The following is a 23,826-nucleotide window of genomic DNA, read 5'->3' as shown; positions in this document are numbered from 1 at the left end:
TCTGTCTACTTATTTATCCTCTCAAAATGCTACACATCCTCCTAGCTATAATATTGCCTTTTTATAGCAATGACAATATTAGGACTTCTCAGAAAAGAAACATTTCAAATGTTAAGGGCAGGTTTTTTTCTCCCTAAATTGTGGTGGGGGACATTGCTTTTTTGATCATTGGACTTACTTTATGTCAGTCATTGGTCTCCAGACTTTTCTGATGACTTTATAAGTAAAAAAAATGAAAATGGAGCCCCTCCCCATACAATAAATGTATATGTATTTATAAATTATATTTATGAACTATTATATATTTTGTACAATAGGAAACATCCACAAAAACAGAAATTAAATAGAATGAGATAAAAATAAATAGAAATAGAAACTCTGACATTTTCAATTTATACCCCAATAGATGATTTTGTTGATCATCTGGGGTGCATGCATCCCATGTTGGAGACCACCAATTTCTGCCTTAATCTGCTCACTTTCCCTCTTAGGTACTCTTGTCTAGAGCAACATCACTTAACTTCATTCATGTTCAGAAATATTTTTGATGTATTATTTCTCCTCTTGCAAATAGGAAATGATTTGGAAAACTTTCAGGTTTTCTAGGACATGGAGAATGTGCTTTAGAAATACTATAGTTAGCAGTTTCATTGCTTTAAAGCACTGAAACTTTCTTTAATTTGTTGAAGTCATGACCAAAAAAGACTCCCACCATTCTGTCAAAGACATTCCATGCTGATGGGCTGCTTTTCATGCAGAAAATAAAAGGGAGATGAGGACATGTCTTCTGGGCTCTTATTCACAAAACTTTATAACTCTGGAGTCATAGAAATGATTGAAGAGTGACGTGGATCATAACTTGGCAGAAAGAAAATAATATGCATTCCTGAGTTGCAAACTGGGATCATGCACTTAATCACAGCCCAACAAAGCAGATTCTGCTCATGCTTTACTTCCTCCTAAGATGCCTTCATTCACCATCTTTAGATGTATGTTTATTGAGTCTTGTCACCATTTCACGACACGGGGCTTTCTACAGGTGAAAATTGTGGCAACTAATCTGAATGCAGCAGAGGAGGCCCTGGAGGCTTATCAGCGAGAGAAGCAGCAGCGGCTGAATGAACTGCTAGTTGTGATTCCACTCAAGCTCCACCAGGTGATGCATCTGGGGAGGCTGCTCCATCCTGTCCGAGAAGAGTCATCACACCCAAGCTTTTCAGAGAAAGATTCATAGTTCACTAATGGGGAGAATCGTGGTTCTTTGTTGAGAATTCCACCTGTAGAATGACACCTACACTTGTCTTATCCACTGTCAGATTGTTATAAAAGAGTAACATCAAAACATGGATATTTCCCTATGGCCCATTAGCACTTTGGAAATCAGTCATTTCAAGTCTAGAGAAGTGAGGAGCCTATGATTTAAGAATGCAGTGGCTCAGAGGGTGAAATCTTGGCTCTTATACCCATGCCACTTTTCACACCATCTTTATCTATACATGGACTAATCATGCTAAAATGATCTTTGCTTGGTCTCTACTCATTGGTGAGGGAGGTCAAGACAAAAGGAAAATATTTTCTCTTTTTTACTTTTCTTGTTCATTTCTATTTGAATTGCAACTTATATTAAATTGCAGGAATACATATCATTAAGAGAAAAGGCTTATTGTATTCTCCTTTGTCAGGTTAAGAGAAAAAGCTGTATTTTAGGAAAACAACAACAACAAGATCAGCCTTATATATGTTTTGTGTAACCTGACCCAAACTGGATGAGCTAAATGGAGCGGTTTGCCTAGTATGCCAGCCCTGAAATATTTGTCACATCATTATGCAGTAGATAATAGGCATGATCTGTGTGGGAGGATTTGCTATCCCCACGGAGATGTGATGTGGCTTTCTGTCTGATAGCATCTTTCTGTGTTTGCCTGGCTACTGTTACTCAGTAAGGAAGATGGAGAAGCCCAAAGGCAAGGAGCTAAACAAGGGGCAGAGAAGGAAGTGCACCTCTTATGCTTTCTGTTGCCATACAAAATCTGTGTTTTTGTCTATTTTCTTTTGATTTGTTTTATGCTTGTAGATAGAGTATGTGGTATTTGGAGAAATACCTAGCGATCTTTCTGGTACTTTGGTCTTCTCTAACCATGCCTTGAGACGGCTGCAAGAACGAATCCGTGAGCTCCAGGAGGAAAATTCCAAGCAGCAAAAACTTAACAAAGAATGGAGAGAGAGACGTAAACAGCTCATCCGAGAAAAGAGAGAAATGACAAAAACCATACACAGTGAGTATCTAAGCCCACAGCCTTGCTAGTAAGGTTTATTGGTAAGAAAGGGAATTATCCAGGTGACTGTCTCCAACTGTGAAAACAGTAATTGCAGACTCAGAACCACTGAGAAGGGAAACAAGAACACCACAACATCTTCCTACTCACCGTTTCTCCTGATGCCATGAAAAGTTCACTTTCCTGTTTTAAAGGGAGAAATCTTTTGTCATAGAATCATCTTCTCTTTGTGTATGATTAAAATATAGAATAATACAATAATAACCCAAGCGCAAGACTACCCAGGTTAAGAAAGAAAACGTTGAGATACAATCGAAGCCCCATCTCTTTCTAATGCAATTCTATGGCTCCTTCCTCGGGGTTCACCACCAGGTATGCACACATACATATGGATGTGTCCACACACAATATGGAGACCTACCTTGCATATTTTTAACTGTGACGATATTTATATCATTTTGTGGTTCACTTTATTAAACCAATTTTTAAGTTATCCATAAACTACAGATAGTTTATTCACTTTACTGCTGCAATATTCCATTTATGAATATTAAATATTTTATTTAGCCTCCTATTGATGGACATTTAGGATATTTCTTATTTTTCATTATTTTAGACAATGTTACAGGAAACCTTCTTGTACACATCTCCCTGTGCACATGTGTGAGAAGGTGAATCCTAGTACTGGGTCTCCGGGTTACAGAGGGATATGTACATTTTCAGCTCTCCTGGATATTGCCAGGTTGCCCCCAAAGTGGTTGAACAAATTTCTCCGCCCCTGGCAATGTGTGAGAATTGCCCAGGCTCCGTATTGTCATCAACACTTGATATTATCAGACTTTAATATTTTTGCCAGCCTGTGAGATGTTAAATTACATTTCATTGTGGTTTTTATTCACATTTTTTGATTGCTGGTGAAGTTAAATATCTTTACATACATATATTTGCCATTTATTTATTTTCTTTTCTGTAACTTGCCTGTCCTATCCTTTGTCCATTTTTGATTTCTATTTTTTGCTTTTAAATTGATTTTAGGGAGCTCTTAATATATCCTTTTTGTCCATTGAATGCACTGCAAATCTCTTCTAGTTTGTAACTTGTCTTTTTTTTTTTTTTTTTTTGAGATGGAGTCTCACTCTATCGCCCAGGCTGGAGTCTCACCTCTATCATGGTGGCGTGATCTTGGCTCACTGCTCACTGCAACCTCTGCCTCCTGGGCTCAAGCAATTCTCCTGCCTCAGCCTCCCAAGTAGCTAGGATTACAGGCGCCTGCCACCACGCCCGGCTCATTTTTGTATTTTTTAGTAGAGACGGGGTTTCTCCATGGTGGCCAGGCTGGTCTCAAACTCCCAGATGATCTGCCTGCCTTGGCCTCCCAAAGTGCTGGGATTACAGGCAAGAGCCACCGTGCCTGGCTATCTTTTTTTTTTTTTTTTTTTTTTCACTTTGTCTAGTGTATCTTTTGGATACAGATGTTTTAAATCTTAATATAGTAATTTTTTTAATCAATCTACTTATTTATGGTTTGTGCACTATGTGTATGTGTGTGTGTCTTGCTTAAGAAATCCTTTCCTATTTTGAGGTCATAAAGATATTTTTTGGTCCAACCATTCCACTACTGGGCATATATCCAAAGGAAATGAAATTAGTAATCAGTATGCAGAAGAGACATCTGCAGTCCTATGTTCACTGCAGTATTATTCACAATTGCCAAGACACGGAATCAACCTAAGTGTCCATAAACAGATGAGTGGCTAAAGAAAATGTGGTATATGTACACAATGCAATACTATTCAGCCTTAAAAGAGAAGGAAACCCTATTATGTGCAACAACATGGATAAACTTGGAGGACAATATGTTAAGTGAAATAAGAGGCACAGAAAGAAAATACCACATGACATCACTTATATGCAGAGTATAAAAAAGTTAAACTCATAGAAACAGAATAGAATGATGGTTACCAGGGTCTGTGGTTGTGGGCTGGGGTACAGTTTGGGGAGATGTTGGTCACAGGATAAAAAATTTCAGTGAGATCCAAAGAACAATTTCAAGAGATCTATTGTATACTATGATGACTATAGTTAATAACAATGTGTTATATTTTTGAAAATTGCTAAGAGTAAATTTTAAGTGTTCTCACAACATGAAAAAGAAAGTATGTGAGGCAATGCTTAAGTTAATTAGCTCAATCTATCAATCTAGCCATTCCATAATGTGTGTGTATTTCAAAACAGCATGTTGTATATGATAATATATACAATTTTTGTCCATTTAAAAAGATCATTTTCAGTAGTTTCCTAATTAGTAGTGCCCTTCACATTTGGGTTTTTAACCCACTTAAAATTGAGGTATATAGTATAAGATGTATGGTATAAAGATAATTATCTTTTAAAATACTTTAGTAATATTTGATATGTGGAACATACATATAAGCAGTGGAGTATTACAACAGAATGAACCCACCCACCCAACTTATTAACAATATTATTACCAACACTGTAACATCTATCTGTGTGCATTCTTTCCATCCCATTCTCTGTCTCCCCATATTCAGAGATAACCACCATTCCCAATTTTATGTTTAGCATTCCCTTTCATTAAAAAAAAAGTTATAACATATTTACATATATTTCTAAATAATATTTTGCTTTAGAGCTTTGTAGAAATATTACATCATATGTAGCCTTTTGAAACATACTCTCATTTAATATTATATTCATAAGAGTAGATGTGATGTAGCATATAGCTGTTGTTTGTTTTCATTGTAAAATATATCATATGATTCTACTAAAATGATTCATTCTTCTGTTGACAGTGGACATTTAAATTGCTTTATGTTCTTTTGCTTTGATAATTCTGCTATGAAAATTCTTGTACATGGTATATGTTTACAAGAGTTTCTAAAAATATATGGGTTTCATACCTAAAAGTAGAACAGCTGGGTCGTAGGGCATATAAGTGTTTAACTTTTTAAAAAATGTTAAATTATCTTCCAAAATGATTATATAAATTTACACTCCAATCAGCGGTACTTAAGAGTCCCCTTTGAGCTACATACATCATTGAAAATACGTAATCTTATTAGACTTTGAATTTTTGCCAAACTGGAAAGTATAAAGTAGTAACTCATGGTCTTAATTTCATTTTCCTAACCACTAATAAGGTTAAGCACATTTTGCTTGTCTTTGGGCCTTTAATGTTTCCTATTCTATAAAATGTCTGTTCATGTATTTTGTTCATTTTTCTCTTGATTTGTTTGCCTTTAAAAAAATTGATATGTATGAATTATTTTTTTTGATACTATTCCTTTGTTGGTTATGGGTTTTCCAAATATCTTCCTTTGGTTTTTTGTTTTCACGTTTATGGAGGCTTTTTAAAGATAATTAAAAATTTGTTTTCAATTTTTATTTTTTGTGGGTACATAGTAGGTATATATATATATATTTATAAGATATATGGGATATTCTTATACAATGTCTAATAATCATATCAGGGTAAATGGGATATCCTCACCTCAAGCATTTATCTTTTATGTTACAAACAATCCGATGATACTCTTTTGGTTATTTTAAAATGTACAATTAAGTTATTATTCACCATAGTATCCCTGCTGGGCTATCAAATACCAGATTTTATTTATTCTATCTAACTGTTTTTGTACCCATTAACCATTCCCACATCCCCCACCTCCACTATCCTTCCCAGACTCTAGTAACTGTCATTCTACTCTCTATCTCCATGAGTTCAGTTGTTTTAATTTTTAGCTCTCACGAATAAGGGAGAGCATGCAAAGTTTGTCTTTATGTGCCTGGCTTATTTCACTTAATGTAATGACTTCAGTTCCACACATGTTCTTGCAAATGACAAGATCTCTCTCTCTTTGAGACAGGGTCTCACTCTGTCTTCCAGGCTGGAGTGCAGTAGCGCAATCATGGCTTACTGCAGCCTTGACCTCTCAGGCTCAGGTGATCCTTCTGCCTCAGCCTCCTGGGTAACTGGGACTACAGGCATACACCACCATGCCTGGGTAATTTTTTTTGCATGTTTTTGTAGAGATGGGATCTTGCTATGTTGCCCAGGATGGTCTCAAACTCCTGGGCTCAAGCAATCACCTGTCTCAGCCTCAGAAAGCCCTAGGATTACAGGTGTGAGTCACTCTGCCTAGCTGGATCTTATTTTTTAATGGCTGAATAGTACTCCATTGTCTACATGTACCACATTTTCTTTATCCATTGTCTGTTGAGGGACAGTAAGTTGCTTCCAAATCTTGGCTATTATGAATAGTGCTGCAATAAATATGGGAGTGTAGGTATCTCTTCAATATACTGACTTCCTTTCTTTTGGGTATTTATCTAGCAGTGGGATTGCTGGATCATATGATAGCTCTGTTTTTAGTGTTTTGGGGAATCTCCAAACTGCTCTCCAAGTGGTTGCACTAATTTACATTCCCACCAACAGTGTATGAGGGTTTCGTTTTCTCTACATCCTCATCAGCATTTGTTACTGTCTGTCTTTTGGATAAAAGCCATTTTAACAGGGGTGAGATGATATCTCATTGTAGCTTTTATTTGCACTTTTCTGACGATCAGCAATGTTGAGCACCTTTTCATGTACCTGTTTGCCATTTGTATGTCTTCTTTTAAGAACTGTCTCTTCAGATCTTTTGCCCATTTAAAAATTGGATTAGTAGATATTTTTCTATAGAGTTGTTCATGCTCCTTATATATTCTGGTTATTAACCCCTTGTCAGATGAATAATTTGCAAATATTTTCTCTCATTCTGTGAGTTATCTTTTTACTTTGTTGATTGTTTTATGGTGGCTTTTGATGAACAATAACTGTGTGATTTTAATTTATTAATCTTTTATTTTAGGGTTAATAATTTCTAAGTTTATTTTTTAAATTGCCGTAAAATGTACATAGCATAACATTTATGATTTTAACCATTTGTAAGTGGACAGTTCAATGGCACTAAGTACATTCAGATGATTGTGCAACCATCACCACCATCCATCTCCAGAACACTTTTCATCTTCCCAAACTCCATATCCACTAAACAGTAACTCCCATTTTCCTCTCCCTCCGCTCCAGGAAACTGCCACTCTACTTTCTGTCTCTGTGAACTTGACTACTCAAAGTACTTCATAATGAGGAGAATAATACAGTATTTGTCTTTTTGTGACTGGCTTATTCTATTTAGGATAATGTCTTTCAGGTTTATCCGTGTTGTAGCATGTGTCAGAATTTTCTTCCTTTTTAAGGCAAATAATATTCCATTATACGTACATGCCACATTTTGTTTACACATTTGTCAATGGGCAGCTGGATTGCTTCCCATTTTTTGGCTATTGTGAATAGCACTGTGATGAACATGAGTGTACAAATATCTCTTTATGTCTCTGCTTCCATTTCTTTTGGATATGTGCCCAGAATTGGGATATATGGCTGGACCATATGGCTTAGAAGTGGTGAATAACACTGCAGTTAGCTTGTTGCCTTTCTCCATCTCTAGATCCAATGGGGAGGAAGAGGAGAGCCTAGAACATGAGGGTGAGAAGGAATAAGTTCTCTCCATTCTAGGGAGAGCACAGCTCACAGCCATGGGGAAGGTGGGTAGTGAGTGTTCCAGAAGACTTTATGTCCCTAGTGAGCATTAGCTGCTGGCCTCTTCAGCATAGGAGAAGGACACTGGGCTGGCTCCACAATGGAGCTGGCAAGGATCAGAGTACATGTTCTGGTATATGAGGCTGCCATGCAAGAGGGCAACCCCTTGTATGGGGGTGGGGCTAGCTGAGGGGAAATCAAAGCTCTTACTGAGAGAGGCCAGGCAGGCAGCCACAGGCCAGCACACATATGCACATCATCTATTCATCGTTTCATTTGCGTCACTGATTAGATGGCCACCACATTATACATGTCCGTGGGGCATTACTTACATAGAATAGAAAGTGAATAGCCCCTCCTGGATTGTGCATAATGGCAGCCATGCCAATTGTACGATTCTAATTCAAATGTAAATTGTAACAATTATGCCCAAATACAAATTTCTGCACTATAAAAGAATTGAATCATCTTGCTGCATATTAAGGCCTTCAAACTTCTCTTAGGGGACAGTCTGGTCATTGAGAAAGTTCTGTTACAAGATTATGTTTTCTTGGAGAGGTGTTCTAGTGTTCTCACATTGGGGAAAGACAAAAACAAAAGTAAAATATATTGCATGCTAGATCTTACATGTTAGTTAGTTGCTAAGAAGAAAAATTAAAAGTGGATTGAGAAAAAGAGTGCTGAGGTCCATGGGAGGCAGGGAAAGCCTCCATGGAAAGGCAGCACATCTGATAATATGTAGTTATCCCTGGCTAGAGGATAAGAGCCTGCTCTTAGTCACAGCTCCAGTATCAGCTTGCTTTTAGAAAATGGGCTGGGAGGAGCAAGCCATGTGGATCTCTGGGGAAGAGCAGTTCAGATCGGAGGAAATGAGGCTGGGGTGAGCCTGGCATGTTTGAGAAGCACAGAGGTGGCCAGTGTGTCTAGAGTAGGGTGGTAAGGAGGAGAGGCATGAGAAAGCAGGGGGAAGAGAAAGCAGGGTAGGCAGGCCGACCGTGCAGGGCCTCCTGAATTCCCAAAGGGATTGTCATTATTTACCTGGAGTAAGATGGAGACTTCTCTGAAGTGCCTGCTCTATTCTTAATACTAGATGTTGTAAAGTGCCATATTTGAAAAAACTGACAAGCTCATAATCTAGTTGGTGCCTGTTAACAGTCTGAGGAGGGGCAGATCAGTCCGTCATCCAGTTGGGAACACTGAGTCAGTTTTACACAGGATTCAGAAGGTGAAAAGACAATACTGAATGGGCATTTTTAAATGAGGAAAGCAGCAGAAAAAATCACAGAAGAAAAATCACTGATGGCATAAAATCTTTCATCGTCTTGCAAAAGCAGTTCCTTAGAATGTTATTGTTCCTGGTGTTCATTTATAACAATGGGAGCCATTGAACAATCTGAGCCAGTGACTGTCTTCTTTTAGAAATGGAGGAAACAGTCCGGCAGCTCATGATCAGCAAGTTTGGCCGTGTGGTAAATCTAGAAGCCCTTCAAACACTTTCTGTTAATACAACACTTGAAGAACTGAAGATCAGAAAACTTCGAAAGGAGCTAGCAAATGCGAAAGAGATGAAGATGTGGGAGGTAAGGAAGAGAAGGCGAGTGATCTTTGGTTGAATCTGGCTGGAGGCAAGAAATCCCAGGGAGCAGGAAGTGGTACCCATGAAGCATCTGTGTAGCTGGAGCTGGTCCGCGAGCCCCCTTTGGCTGCCCCAGGATCTTAGGCCTGTCTCGGCTTCCTTACTGTTCACTTGGTTAGAGGGACTTGTTTATCTTGGAGTGAGAGCACCAGCACTAGGTTTTGGGGTCCAGGGTGCATATAAATATTATGTAAAATTGATGAAAGATTATGGAGAGATCTCATTTTGAGGCCTACATTAATGTATAAATGCTCTGCAGCCAAAAATTATATTTAAAAATGCTCAGCATCACTAATCATTGGAGAAATGCAAATTAAAACCACAATGAGAAAATGAAATATCATCTCACACCAGTCGGGCAAAGAAAATGTGCTGTGTATGTGTGTATGTATATATATGTATATAGAATACCATGGATTACTACGCAGCCATAAAAAATGAAATCATGTCCTTTGCAGCAACATGAATGGAGCTGGAGGCCTATATGAAATAACTCAGAAAATCAAATACTGCATGTTCTCACTTATAAGTGGGAGCTAAACAATGGGTACATGTGGACATAAAGATGAAAATAATAAACACTGGGGACTCCAGCAGCGGGGAGGATGGTGGGGGTGAGGGTTGAAAAATTACCTACTAGGTACAACGTTTGCTATCTGGTGATGGGTCCGCTAGAAACCCAAACCTCACTATTACACAGTATATCTAAGCAACAGACTTGTACATGTACACCTGAACCTACATTTTTTTAAAAAGTATAAATGCTCTGACAGTTTTAGAAATGGAGTGGCTATCCTCTCAGGCTTGAATTGTATTACTGTATGGTTTTTGCATGCTGTGCCAATTTGGAAATTATGAAACACCTCTAAGTAATAAATTTTGTAACAAGGCATAGACTGTTTGGCTGATACAGTCTTAGAGGATGTTAATGCCTACATATTGTTCCCTGAGCCATGAGATGAGCCTTGGCCTGGTTCCAGCCGGATTCAGAGATAGGAGCTTTCACAAAGATTTTATAAGTCCACAAAATCATGATGACTTCTCCAGTTTCCTGTCTTATCTCATTAGCAGATGGGGTAGGAGGAGAGCTTCCTAGTGCTGTGTTGTCCAATGGCTCCATCTCAACTTTTCCAATCCAAGATGTACCACTGTACTTTAAAGAAGCAAATAGTGTTCATGTCAGTGGGACTGGTCCCTATTAAGGGAATGTTGGCGATAATATATGCAATCTAAAATAATTTGTTGGAAGCCTGGGCAATGTAGTGAGACCCTGTCTCTACAAAAAATAAAAAATTAGCTGGGTGTGATGTTGCACACCAGTAGTCCCAGCTACTTGAGAGGCTTAGGCAGAGGATCACTTGAGCCCAGAAGTTAGAGGTTGCAGTGAGCAACCGATGGAGCAATAAGAAAACAAAAGAAAGCCATTATACAGATGTGTGGCCATTCAAGCCAGCTACCTTAAGGATCCTGGGCCAAGACTGGGGAAAGATGGGGAAAAAGCAATATAGAAAAGTTAGCTGCTTAAATTATCACCCTTCCTTTTAAGTAATGAGTACCAGCAATCAGTATGCATAGTAATTTCATTCCTCAATAATACAATGATGTCCACATCTATCTTATTTCTACCTACTCCTATTCTTGAGCGTACTTATATTCTTATCTTTAATCAAACCAGACCCAATGCACTTTGTGTTGCATTTTCATATTGGCTTCTGATTATATTTTCATATGGGCACATTGCTCCATTTGCCTGATGATTTTGACCAAATCTGGACACTCATTTTTCTTTATTTCTTCTGGTATTCACTACATCTATTTTGCATCTTCCCACCCTGGTAGGAAAAGATTGCTCAAATGCGATGGGAACTGATGATGAAGACAAAAGAACACACCAGAAAGCTTTATCAGATGAATGATTTGTGTATTGAAAAGAAGAAACTTGATTCTCGGTTGAATACACTACAGAATCAGCAGGTATGTTCTTTATCTTCAGACCCTTTTTCAGAATTGAGGAGGCTCTGTCAAAGGTAGCTATTCACAAGAATGTTAAGTACTGGCATTTAAACAAACCTTGCTTGATCTTGGACCACTTCCAGACCATCTGCGTCCCTGAGGACACTGAGTTGGTGTTAGCCACATTACAGTGGGCCTGAGGGACTAGCTTTATTGAACGCCTCTTGGGTGCCATGAACTCACGTAAGTACTAATCAATAGAATTGCCTTGGTCCTGGAGAGGTGTAAGGTTACTTAGGTATGAATAACGACACCATTATACGCCCTGGGTTTGGTGTCAAACATGTATTTCCAATATCTGCATATTTCATTTGACTTGAAGTGGGCATCTTGAGTGGTGAAATCTACCCTGTTTTCTTATTAAAATGCTTGTCACTTTGTGTGGGTTTCAACTTGCTATTACATAATATTTAGCCAGCCTAACATTGTACTTAATACATTGTATGTGGTGGATATACCTAATTAATATTTACCCAATCCAAGTCTTGCCCTCTACAAACCTAACACATGTATAGCATATTCTAAACTCTATGTTATATACTTAACAATATTATCTGCAAAAAGGCCAGTTGTTTCTCTTGGTCTTCTTTGCTTTATATTTTCTTTCAGAACCCTGGAAATGGTCTAAGCTAAGTGTTCCAACAGTTTGGTCCTCTGAAGAAGAGCATCAGCATCACCTGGGAACTTGTTTAAAATGCAGGTGCTAAGGCCCCAACCCAGTTGTACTGCTTCAGAAGCCTGAGGGGAGGGGCCCAGCAGTCTGCATTAACCAGCCTTCCCGGGGATTCTGAAGCACACTAGAGTTTAAGAATCACTGGTCTAAACAAAAGTCCCAAAGTAAGAAACAATGTTGTTTATTCCATGAAAAGTGAATTAGGAGGATTGGGAAGGCTTATAATTGAAGATTAGATGTGAAAGGAAGACTAGAATTTGAATATTGAGGGGTCTTTTTCCACTGAAGAACTTTTGAGTGAAGGATCAAGGCAGTGTTTGAGAAGGTTAATACCTAACCCAAATCTTCACAGACTGAGTAGTCAGTCAACATTTGTTGAGTCGATGTGCTTTGATCAGTCCAGATACATTGGAGAGGAAACAGCTTAGAGGCAGGAGATCAGCTGAATGGGAGAGGAAGTTACTAGTATCTGTCTCTTTATACAGTATTATCTTTACATGTATGGCCTCTTCACATAGGATATTTCATTTAATCCTCAAAACAGTACTTTCTAAAGCTCAGAGGAGCTGAGTAACTTGCTGAAGCTCTTAGAGCTAATGCATGGTGAAGTTAGTTTTGAAATTCAGGTCTGTCTGCCTCCAACGCTGACTCCATTGCTTCTTACAATGATGTAGGCAGGAATTGGGATATAGTTGGTGACAACAAAAATGTGTCAAATATCAAAAGCCATCTCAAAGTAAGAATAACCAAAATTTGATTGAGTCTGGTGAGGAGAAGGGGAAAGTGAGGTGACTTCAAAGTAACCCACTGGAATGACTGGGCATGAGTTGGTGTATGAGGCATGCTTTTAGCTACAAGCAACCAAAAGCCCTATTGAGAGTACCTTAAACAAATAGGAGTCATTTTTCTCACTTGACAAGAAGTCTAGAGGGAGATGACTACACGCTTTGGTTTTGTAGGACCGTGATGCCAGAGCCCATATCTCTGTGATTTTCCTAAAGTTTCCTTCAAAGTCACATGACAGCTGCTTCAGCTCCCATGTCACATCCATGCACCAGCCTCTTCTGTCCCTTTTATTAAGGAGCAAAAGTTTCAGATTATATCCACTTAGCTCTCTCTAGCTGGAAGAGAAAATGGGTAAGGTTAAGTGTTTAGCTTTCATGGCCTCTAAAATAAAAGTGAGCAAGGGAGAAGAGGCAGAGGGTGTTGGGTAACCCTTACTTACTATGAAGGTCTGCTATAGTACATAGGAGTAATGGAAAAAGTATGGACTTTTAGCATCAGGCAACCTGTTTCTAACTCTGCTTCCAGCTTGACTTGGCTAGTTAATGACTCCCTGAGTCTCAATGTCCTTATCTGTAAAACTGGAATGATACCACCCAGTTCAGAGTCATTTTGGGGATTAGATGAGAGAGCATATGCAAAGCACCTTGCACAAAGTGGGCACCACGCAAGTATTATGTCTTTCCTTTCACAGATGTATTCATGCATTCAAATGTTATTGAGCATCTACTTATGTAGAAAGCACTAGGGCAGGTATTGGCAGAGTGATGAGACTTAGTCATATGGAGCCCTGTTTCTAAAAGACAGGATCTCGCAGGAAAGATAGGTATCAAACAAGCACTTTGGTCATGCTATATTAAATTGCCATTGTTTTAGATTTAAAAAATGGTCAAATATCATAAATATTACATGGTTCAGAATGAACCATGTAATATTCTGTAAATTATAGTGATGTATATGTATAATGGATGTTTCGATAAAACAGAAAGCAGGAAATCCTAACCTAGTCCATGGGGCAAAGAAGGCCTCCCTGAAAGTGATGTGTGAAACATGAGTAGGAGTCAGCTGGACAGGGAAATAACTCAGATGAGGAAACAGAAGATTTCATTCTGGGAACCCAAATATGGGCTGTCCAGAAAAAGAAAGACATACTCTGTCTTTTATTATTCCAGTGATGAGCTCTTTAGGTAATGAATGACTGATAGCTAGCTTAAAGTGTACTCATCCAAAGAGGATTTGCACTTGAAGAGTTGTTTATTAGCCCAAAGGCACACATTTCTAATGGTGGGATTTTAGCAGAGGAATTGAAGGCTCCTGAGATTAAGGAACAGTGGCTGTTTAGGGTGACTGTCAGGCCAGCACTAATCACAGATACACAGTATAAGGGCATGGAGTTTTTCACATGCCAAATGATGCTTCAACAGGGAGCTGTTTTCTTTCAACAGGGCAATGCCTTCCAGGGCCCTCGGGAAGCAGATGTTGTGGCAAGAGAGGAGGTCACTGAATTGATCCAACTCCAGGCGGAAAGGATTTCGGCCTTAAAGGAGGAGATTGCTCTTTTGCGTAGGAAAGGCGGTCTTATCCTCCCACCCATTCAGTCTCCACGAGAGAAAGAGATACAGCCCGCAGACCTTTGAGTTTGCTATTTTCTCAAACCCATACAAGATTTCTGACATAACTCATTGGAAGTTCTGTCTCCTCATCACCTCCAACAATCTTATTACTTTAAACTGAACTCGCCTGAAAGTCTAAAACCAGATCCAGTCACGTTAAGTCACTTTAAGAATCTCTCTACAATTTGGTTATCTTAGAACTGACTGCAGCACCCAACCTCTGTTATGAAACTGAATCATTTTAGATGTTTCGAACCTACTAGATTGAATATGAAGTCTCGGAAGGCTGTGTTTCATGATTGCAGCAAATCATCTGTAATATATTTTGTTTTAGGAAAATTTGATTTGGGGGGTATCCTGAATTTTTAGCCCTTGGCAAGAAAAACTATCATTCAGCAATTCATGAGAAAACTTTGTTTTCTTGATCCTTAGAAAATAAACTTAGATGTTATTAAGTGTTCTCTGAGAGGATGCAGGAGAAAAGGACATTTTGTCAACTATATCTTAGAATAGAAATGCAAATTTCAGTTTTGGCATTGTTGACTTCATAAAGCAGTGTTTTGAGGGCTCAGGATTCAGGAAATACAAACAGACATGGCAGAGCAGTTTGCTTTGGGTTGGCAGAAAGCAGGAAAACAACCAGCCTTCTTGGATTGCCCACAGTTTTTGTAGACTCCTCAGTTCTGAGTGGAGCAGAGGGGCATGCTTAATAAAACAGTCAATAAAGAGGCTTTTCTTTAAAGATTTCTGCAACTCCATCAGAATTCTAAGTTTTCCCCATAGTTTCTCATGTCCCCTGCCATTTTCTTTCAGGTTTTACTTGGGCCATTTGCTGGTTTTGATATAGATGAGGAGATAATGAAATAGATTTACTAGAGATCATCTTTAACAATCACCTTTGATTACACATAACATTTTAAACTAATTGAAGAGTATCCTTTTGGTTTGGGGGTAAGTGCTCATTGAAGTTCATGGCTATAACCATTGCAGGATAATCTCACTGACATTTGGAATCCTGTTAGTAACAGAGCATAGCTCTTTAGATTAAGAGCTCTGTATTAATGAGCTACTCACTGAGGCTGTTCCAGGATAAGTTGGTCACTGAGAAGGGCGGGTGAAGAAAGGAACATTGCATAAATATAGAAGGGAACTCAGCAATGCCAAGTCTTCCTCACCTGTGATTAGCCTGCTAATGTGCCCCCCAAAATTATAGACAGGTCTTGCTTTCTTTGTACATCAGAATATTCTTAGAGGTGGCCACTTGGCCTATTGTCTTCCTAAGATTCCTTCATATTCCTATTTAAGAGGTCAGAATACCTTATTGTTTCCACTTGTCACCATTAATTTCTGATGTAGTCACTTCTCTACTGGAGAGCACCCACTTTTTTTTTTTAATCACTTTCTGTGTTGTGTATCCTAAGCCATGTGTGCCTTTCAAGTATTTTTAAAAATATGCTAGTCATAGCCCTGAGTGTCTTATTTATTGTGGTAAAAAATTACCCCCAAACTTAGCTTGAAACAACAAACTTATGATCTCACCCAGGAGTGAGAGGGTTTCTGAGGTCCAGGAATCTGGGGACAGCTTGGCCGGGTGTTCTGGCTCAGGGTCTTTCGTGGAGTTGCAGTCACACTAGGAGCTGGGGCTGCAGCCATCTGAAGCTTGGCTGGAGCCGGAGGGGCTATTAGCAAATTCACTCCCTTGGCCATTAGGCAGGGCTTCAGTTCCTCGCCATGTGGGCCTCTCCATAGGGCCGCTTGGGATATGACTTCTCCCAGAGCAAGTGATCCAAGAGTGAGGGAGAGAGCAAGAGAGAATGATGTACACAAGAGCCACAGTCTTTTACAGCCCAAGCTCAGAAGTGACATAGCGTCACTATTGTCATATGGGTCACAGGCTGACCCTGTGTGATGTGGGAGGGGACTGAACAGGGTGTGAATGCCAGGTGGGGGTCACCGGGGCCTTCGTGGGAGCTGGCAGCCACAAGAAGCAGCTGCCTGGAGAGAGTGGCTGGTCTCTGAGAAAGGTCTTGAGGCGATACCATCCCCTTGGTAATTGTAGAGAATCAGGAGAAGTTACGTTATCTTCCTGGGCCTCATTTTATTATCTGACAAATGAAGGATTGGTAGAATGGGTTCCTTCCCATTCTGAGATTCTGATTCTGATTGCAGCAAGAGTGGACCTACAGTCTACAGAAGAGCCACATCAGGACTCGCTGTGCATTTCAACTGAGAGGAAAGCTAATCGGGATAATTATTCCCAAACTGAGCTGGACTAAATCACTAGTTAATTCTACAATATTCAGGGCTTCATTCCGCATGTTTGGGAATTGACGACAGTTAACACTCAATTACTTTATTTTGAATTGGACAAAATATGTTGATAGCTTTAGGTTCATTTCAACTTGATTCCAGGCGTAGTCTTAAATCTGTAGTTAAGTTAGAGCATCTGAGTCTTTGGGAAGTTAAGCTTCAAACACAAGTAGACCAGCAGGGTGTGGCATGGGCAGGGTGGCTGGGAAGCTATCCTGCTCCTGGCACACTTCCCTGCCTTCTGCTGTGCTCCCAGAGGAGCAGCCTCACCTCTGAGGGTAAGGCCAAAAATCAGCCTACACTGAGTTACTTGTGGGTCAATTGTTCATATAACTTGCCTATTCTGAATTGTCATCCATAGTATCACCGATGATCAATCTCAGCATTGGAAGAAAAAGAAACCACAGAGTCCAGCCCCTCTGTCACAACTTCAGAGTAAAGGAGTTGCTCATGCCTGCCAGCCAGCCTGTCCCACCACAGCGGGCTCCCCCGCTTAGGGAGGTCTGTGAGCCATGCGCTAAATTTCTCTTTAGAGCTAAATCCATTGAGTGCTATGATTCCAGTGCTGTGCAGAAAGCAGATGTTTCACCTATCACTTCAGAAAAGTTCACCAGAATTCATTTTGACAGCTACCTTAGATCATCAAGGAGAAAAAACAAAGGAAAAAAATGTAAAAACCAGTGGGGCTAGAAGGTGAGTTACAGCTCAGATTGGGGGGGCCTCTGGATAGCAAAGCAATGACTGAGAGCGTCAGCCCTACCCACCCCAGAAGTGAGCTCTGGGTCGTGATGCCAGGTTGTCTGAAATCACAGTATCTTATTTTTTCTCTTCTCTTCCCTGCTCTGCTTCTCATTTCCTAACATTTACCTGTTCCTTGCAGTCCTTCTTTTTAAATAATATTTTTAAAATACTGCTTTCCTGAAAACCATGCTGCATTTCCACATGAAGTTCTCTCTGACGTTGAGCTTGATGGAAAAAGGATGCAGAAGTCAGGAATAGCAGGTGCTATACTTATTTTGGCCAGCAGAGGATGCACTTGCCCTAAACAGTCAGAGTGACTCTTCCCTAGGACCCTGTTTATCAAATTCTTCATGTTTAAAAGCCTGGGTCTGGCCCCCACTTAACGAGATTGTCTCAAGTGGCATTTCATCTGTAACTCAATTTTACAGAAATCTAGAAAATACAGGCTCCCCCCACCCTCTCCAGCCCCAAAACACAAAGCGTAGTAAGGCTTTCATTGCAAGCATCAGTCTCCATCTAATTCCACTTCCACATATAAAGATTTTAAAATTTCAATTTAAAAAGAATCTATGGTTGATCCTTTGGTTGGACAACAGTAAGTAAATGTTGATTTTAAACTAGTGAGTCAACTACTCTGGCAATGTTGGTGTATCTTTGGAAAGAAGGGAAGTGAATTTATTATGCACCATATGTCCATGTGTGGCACAGCACTTAGCTAAACAAACAGTATTTTGGAGAAAATATTTGGTCTTCAACACACACCTATATAAAAAAGATTAGTTCTATTTCTTCAATATGACCTAAACTTCATCTCAAGTCCAGTTGGTAAGAGAACTATGAATCTGTTTTTCCTGGTCTGTTGTACAACGGTTCCCTTGTGGACTAAACAGTAATGTGTTCTGCATGAATCCAAGCACAACTGACATTCACTGTTTTAAAAAACAAAAAAGAGAAACATTTACTACCTTTTCCAGATCTCATTTCTGATGGACCTGAAAATATTGTAAGTGGGTATTTTCTTCAAATACTCAGAGACTGAATTCTAACATGTAAAGAAAATGCTGACTCACACATGACTCAGTTTGAAGGTTACAGGGAAGACTAAACATTTATTTAGAAGTCACACTGTTTGTTTTTACAGAGATATGTTGCCACGGATTATTGATTCTGGAAGGTTTTTTAATGCTCATAGTGCTGTACACATCTTGGTCTGTTCTCATGGGCATCTTAGGAAAATGTTTCCCGTAGCACCGGATCCAGCCATCTGTGTGGGTGTCTCCAGGCTGTGATACCGTGCCCCTTGCTTTTCCCTCATGCTCGTGATGAACCATGTGCCTGGGATCCTTCCTCTTGCCAGCTTATCTGTGGGCCTCCTGCAGCCTCGCCTGCCGCTGCAGAGGCCCCAGGTTAGGAGTCTGTCCCGCGCCAGCCTGTGCGGTGCTTTCCTGGGTGACTCCTGTTAGGTGGCAGCTTCTTTATTTTCCCTCTCCAACCTCAACGGGTAGGATTCCTTATGTCTCTCCAGAATTATAAAACATAATACATTTATTTACAAGTGCATAAATATATAAATATGGCTATAATAGAAAAATAAATACCAATTTTCTCTGTCTCTTTTTTCTTCTTTTTTTAAAAAAAAAAAAACAATATATAGTCTTTCTGGGATATCGGCTTCTGCCTAAATTGTGAGAGGTGGTGTTTCAAAAGACACACGCACCAGTGGCCCCGGGGAGAGCTGCATTCCAGGTTCCTGTCCTACGTAGGCCCCTACGGGGTGCTGGGGACACCAGTCTCCTCCACTCACTTGGCAGGAGTCAGGACTGTCCACCTCTTCAACTGGCACAAGGCCCAAGCAGCATGGGGGCCCTGAGGGGAGAAAGAGTAGGAACCATTAAAATCCAGATTGACCGAGGAGCCAACACCCAGTGACACTGGGCCAATCTCTATCTGTGGTGGAGATGGTTACACTGGCTCTGGAAAAGGGACAGAAACCTACAACCGAGACAAGGGCACTTCTGTTCCCTCCAAGGTCTCTCATCAAAACAGGGAGGGCCACTTGCCACCCATTTCCCACTCATGCTGGGACCGTAGAGACTCCCGCACTGAGCCCACACCACGGGAGCAGATGAAGTCAGTGCAGCCCGTGAAACGCAGAAGGAAGCCCTGCTCTTTCTATGTTTAGGCGGCTAGTCCACCCTTTGCTATGGCTTCTGGTTACAATCATCCCACTCACAATCCAGTCCCCCCAGATTGACACGGTCCTGTTTAAATGATGCTGGGTCGAGCTTTAGGACCCAGCATCTTTTAAATTTAATCTCCTAGAGACAGAGTCCAGGATCTGCCTATGAATGGGCACACACACAGAGAAGCTAAGAAACGTTAGTGGATACTTGGTGCCCTCACCAAGTATCCACTGATTTCTAAGGAGACTAGCATGGAGGAAGACAATGGGATGGGCTTAGCGTGAATGGCCCCAAACTCCTTGGAGAAAAAGTTCCGTGGAAGTACAAAGAGTTATGATGATGATGTTTGTAAGAATTTGGCTCCTTAATGATTGAGGCAACCTTATTCCTTAATTAAGAGACAAGCCTCAACAAAGCAAGGCATTTCAGAGTGAATAGAGAATGCCTCTTAGTGTGATGAGCAGCAAATGGAATTTGTGAATGGCCTTGAAATGCAGAGACCAAAAAGGGCTTTTTTCTCTGAAATGGAGAAATAGCCTTTTTCTCAGAGGCTGAGGACCGCAGCTTATCATGTTGCAGTAGAACCCACTTGGACATCCCACAGACCTACTGGGCCTTCAGCAGTGAAGGAAAGTGGCCAGCCACCCTCGATGCCCCATCCCTCCCACATAAATGCTGTGGCTGGCTCCTTACCAAGCCCCACCTTTGAAGACTGTTACTACTGGCTTGTGGATGCCTACCTCATGTCACCCCCAGCCTGTTTAATTTCCCTGCCCTGCTTCTGGAACCAACCTGAGTGAAATGGAGGGTCCCACACTGCTTCCAGGACAGGACTGTCGGGGGCTCTCCTCACCCCTGACTGGCCCACAGCAGCAGGCTGCTCCTGGCGTTGGCAGCAGTCGTGATGGGGCTGCAGCAGCTGGTGAGTGGAGTCGTCGGGCAGTGTGTATAAGAAAGAGCCCTCGTCCGGGCTAGACTTGGGACCCCTGCAGTGCACAAGCCCAGATGGGGAGGTGGGGCTGGGCAGGGTGGGCCTGTCGCCCCATCCCCCTGCTGGCTGTCTCCCTGTCTGAGGGCATCAGAGCTGGTGAGAGCTCAGATGGGGCAAGGACTGCTCTCCCCTTTGAACATCAAGAGGTACCACACCATCATTCCCACTGATCATTCTAGTCCATTTCCATTTTATTCCATGTGGGAGAATGTGAAGTCAGGTGTCCAGGGGCCCATGGGCAAAGTCAGTTGTGGTGGGTGCTTCTGATCTGTCTAGTGACGGAGGATTCCGAGATGCCAACCCATGCCCTCAGGCAGAAAGGGCATTGCAATTGCAAATGCAACAACTGCCTATTAGGGCAATGGTTCAGAGGAGCATGATTGTCAGTCACGGGGACCCCTGAGTACAGCACTACTGCTTGGCTCTCAGTGACAGGCCTTGGATTTGAGGAGCTAAAGGGAAAGTGAGGCTGTGGGGCTTGGGAGTGAAAGGGGAGAGGCCTGGTTACCTCATGATCTGGTGACTTTGGGGGTCATATCCATTGCCAAGATGGGTCTGCCTCAGCAGGCTGCTGGTGTCACTCTGCTGCTCAAAAGGAAGAGTAATGAGACGGCCACGCCGGGGAGTCCAGGTAACTTTCCAGTGTTCACTCAACAACAGGAGCATCTGCTCCTGACTAAAGAAAGCCTGGCCCAGCAGCCCAGCCTGAGACCCTAGGAGGGAGGAGGCCCCCCAAGGCAGCCCAGCCACTCCCTCTTGGGTGTCCCATACCTGCTGCCCACACCCAAGAATGCGCTACCTGCTGAAGCTCGCCTGGGCAGTGCTGCTGTGGCTTCATGCCCGGGTAGCCCACTGCAGCCGAGGGGCAGCCCCTATTCATGTGGATCCCATTAGCACAGGCCTGTCCACTGATGCCACTGAGGTAGGGCTGTCCACTGGCCTGGTGGCCTGGGAGTCCTCCCAATGGCACCATAGTATACGGGCAGGAGGGTGGAAGGGCACTTCGAGGAAAACCCAGGTCTGTTGTATGTTCTGGAAGGGCAGAAAAATAAAGGTGTGCTTAGGCCAAGGTAGCCTGGGATGGGTTGGAAAAGCCCCACAAGGATCTCAGGAGGCTCCTGGCCACAGAGGGTTGAAGGACGTAGGCAGGGAGTTGACAGTGCCCATGTGATGGAGAACATTTTTTCCTAGAGTCTCCTTTGTGTCGCCCATTTCTACCTGACACCTAGACTCTTCTGCAGGGAGAAGGGTGGGGAGATAGAGGGTCCAGGGCTTGGGAGCAGGAGGCGGTGAGTGAAAAGAAGAACAATATCTAGAGGAGGTAAGCTGACCAGATGTTTTGCCATCTGAAGCAGAAATTAGTGACTAAAAGTCAGATTCCAGGATAGAGGGGAAAGCTGAAGGCAGCTCCGCACCCAGGGAAGAGGCAGGATGGACTGTAAGTAGGAATGTGAGGTCAGAGGAGCAGCTTCGGACACTTCAGAAGATGGCACAACATAGGTCCCGAGCTCCAAAGGTGCAGAGAAGACAGCCCAACTTGCCCTCCTTCCTCCTCCCCAAGCTGAGGTCTGTGAGCCGGGGGAGGGGCCCAGTCGTTGGGTGTTCTCTGACCTCCGAGACCTTTGGGGGACTTGGGCTTGAGCTTTCCATGGACACAGACCTAGGCAGAGGCCTCCTTAGTGGAGCCCCCATTTCCCGCCCAGGATCCTCCCACTGAAAGCGTCACTCACTCACTTTGCTTAGACCAGGCCCTCCACAAGCAGAAGGGGATGAAGGTGACGATGATGAGAACGATGGAGCCCAGGACGACCCCGACAATCAGATAGGGCAGGTCGCTGGAGCGAGCCACCATGGCCCCAGTGCCCACCGGCCGCTCTATGGTTTCAGGAGGGGGTGGCTGTGGTGGGGCCAGAGTTGGGGGTGGCAGTCGATCAGGCTGGCCAGAAGACTTCCGAGCTGTAATTGTGGACAAAACTCACTTCAGCATATGTTTCTTTGATATTTCCTTCACAACAAATAGAAAAAAAAATACCCCCATTCCATGGGTTTGGGAAATGGGGTCAAACTCACTAGATTGGGCCTCAAAATCTCTTATTTGAATGGTGTCCACACTCAGCATGAAATTGGAATCTAATGTGAAATCTGGTGTTGTGGCGGAGACCTGAGCCTTATATTTCAAAGCAGAGCGAGATGTCTGTGAGCCATGCACTAGAGTTGGACTGGGTCCTTCCGGCAGAAGCGGTGTAGTGCTTTTGGGAAGAACTGGTGAACTTTTGGAAGAAAATATTTAAAATGCAGGAGCCAGAAAAAGAATTGGGAATGGAAGAATTTACCGACACCCAAGAGCGTGCTACCTGCTGGTGGACTGAGACATGAAGCACTAGGTATTAGCATGGATCACAGCAGGGGGACAGGTGTTCCCGGACTCACGAGGACACACAGTACATGTGAGATGCCAATTCAGAGGTGGAGTCAAGGCCATCAGCTCCTCACTTCAGCTTTGCTGTTAGGAGGTGTATCTGACCCTGCTGGCCCTAGTGGCCATCTTCTCCCCTGGCTTTCAGACTCTGTCCCCTGATGTCCCCCACCTCTCTGCTGCTCTGTACGCCTCTCCTTTCCTCTCTGTGCCGTCTGCCTCCACAGACACTGGGAGGCCTTCCTGGTTCCTCCCGTCTGTACTCTCTGTATATTCTCACCTAGTCCCGTGACTTCTACCTATATCCTAAAGAGCCGCAAACCAATCTCCCCACCCGGACCCCCTGCACGGGGCAGGAGCTCTGCTCCTTATCAAGACACTTCATTTCAATGTCTCCAAAGAGTCAAAGACTCAGTAAGCCTCCAAGTGGTTTTACCTTGTTCCTTTCTCATGAAATCTGTCTTCTTGCCGTTGCCATTTCAATAAGTGGCAACATCACCTGTGCAGTACTTCCAGCTGGAAACCTTGAAGTTTATTTTTAACTTCTTTCACTCTCTCCCAGCCCTAGCATGCAAGCTGACCCTGG

General features: G+C 42.1%; 2 protein-coding genes across 29 annotated transcripts in view; one reads left to right on the top strand and one right to left on the bottom strand.

Moving 5' to 3' along the window:
• The window catches only part of CFAP44 (cilia and flagella associated protein 44), a 158,535-nt gene extending 139,273 nt beyond the window's left edge, over window positions 1–19,262 (top strand). For 12 of the 15 annotated variants that reach the window (XR_010155710.1, XM_054680895.2, XM_009446168.5 and 9 more), the window contains 5 exons: window positions 1,040–1,156; window positions 2,075–2,276; window positions 9,301–9,461; window positions 11,357–11,491; window positions 14,432–16,063. Coding sequence is in view for 12 of the 15 variants with exons in the window: in XM_054680895.2 (XP_054536870.1) it covers window positions 1,040–1,156; window positions 2,075–2,276; window positions 9,301–9,461; window positions 11,357–11,491; window positions 14,432–14,623 (807 nt within the window). In the remaining 3 variants the exon portion in view is untranslated. Of the gene's footprint in view, window positions 1–1,039; window positions 1,157–2,074; window positions 2,277–9,300; window positions 9,462–11,356; window positions 11,492–14,431 lie in introns of all 15 variants that reach the window. The other 3 variants (XM_009446166.5, XR_010155709.1, XR_010155708.1) reach the window with 3 other exon arrangements.
• BOC (BOC cell adhesion associated, oncogene regulated) overlaps window positions 18,728–23,826 on the bottom strand; it is a 75,355-nt gene continuing 70,256 nt past the window's right edge. For 12 of the 14 annotated variants that reach the window (XM_063807003.1, XM_063807006.1, XM_024355604.3 and 9 more), the window contains 5 exons: window positions 22,559–22,780; window positions 21,624–21,856; window positions 21,333–21,409; window positions 20,626–20,819; window positions 18,728–19,516 (listed from right to left, as the gene is read on the bottom strand). In XM_063807003.1, the coding sequence (XP_063663073.1) occupies window positions 19,329–19,516; window positions 20,626–20,819; window positions 21,333–21,409; window positions 21,624–21,856; window positions 22,559–22,780 (914 nt within the window). In that variant the 3' untranslated portion in view covers window positions 18,728–19,328. The remainder of the gene's footprint in view (window positions 19,517–20,625; window positions 20,820–21,332; window positions 21,410–21,623; window positions 21,857–22,558; window positions 22,781–23,826) is intronic. The other 2 variants (XM_054680902.2, XM_063807007.1) reach the window with 2 other exon arrangements.

Source organism: Pan troglodytes, chromosome 2 (genome assembly GCF_028858775.2).
Source record: "Pan troglodytes isolate AG18354 chromosome 2, NHGRI_mPanTro3-v2.0_pri, whole genome shotgun sequence".
NCBI lineage: Eukaryota > Metazoa > Chordata > Mammalia > Primates > Hominidae > Pan > Pan troglodytes.
The sequence above is the reverse complement of the archived record's forward strand: the minus strand, read 5'-3'. Positions and strand labels throughout refer to the sequence as shown.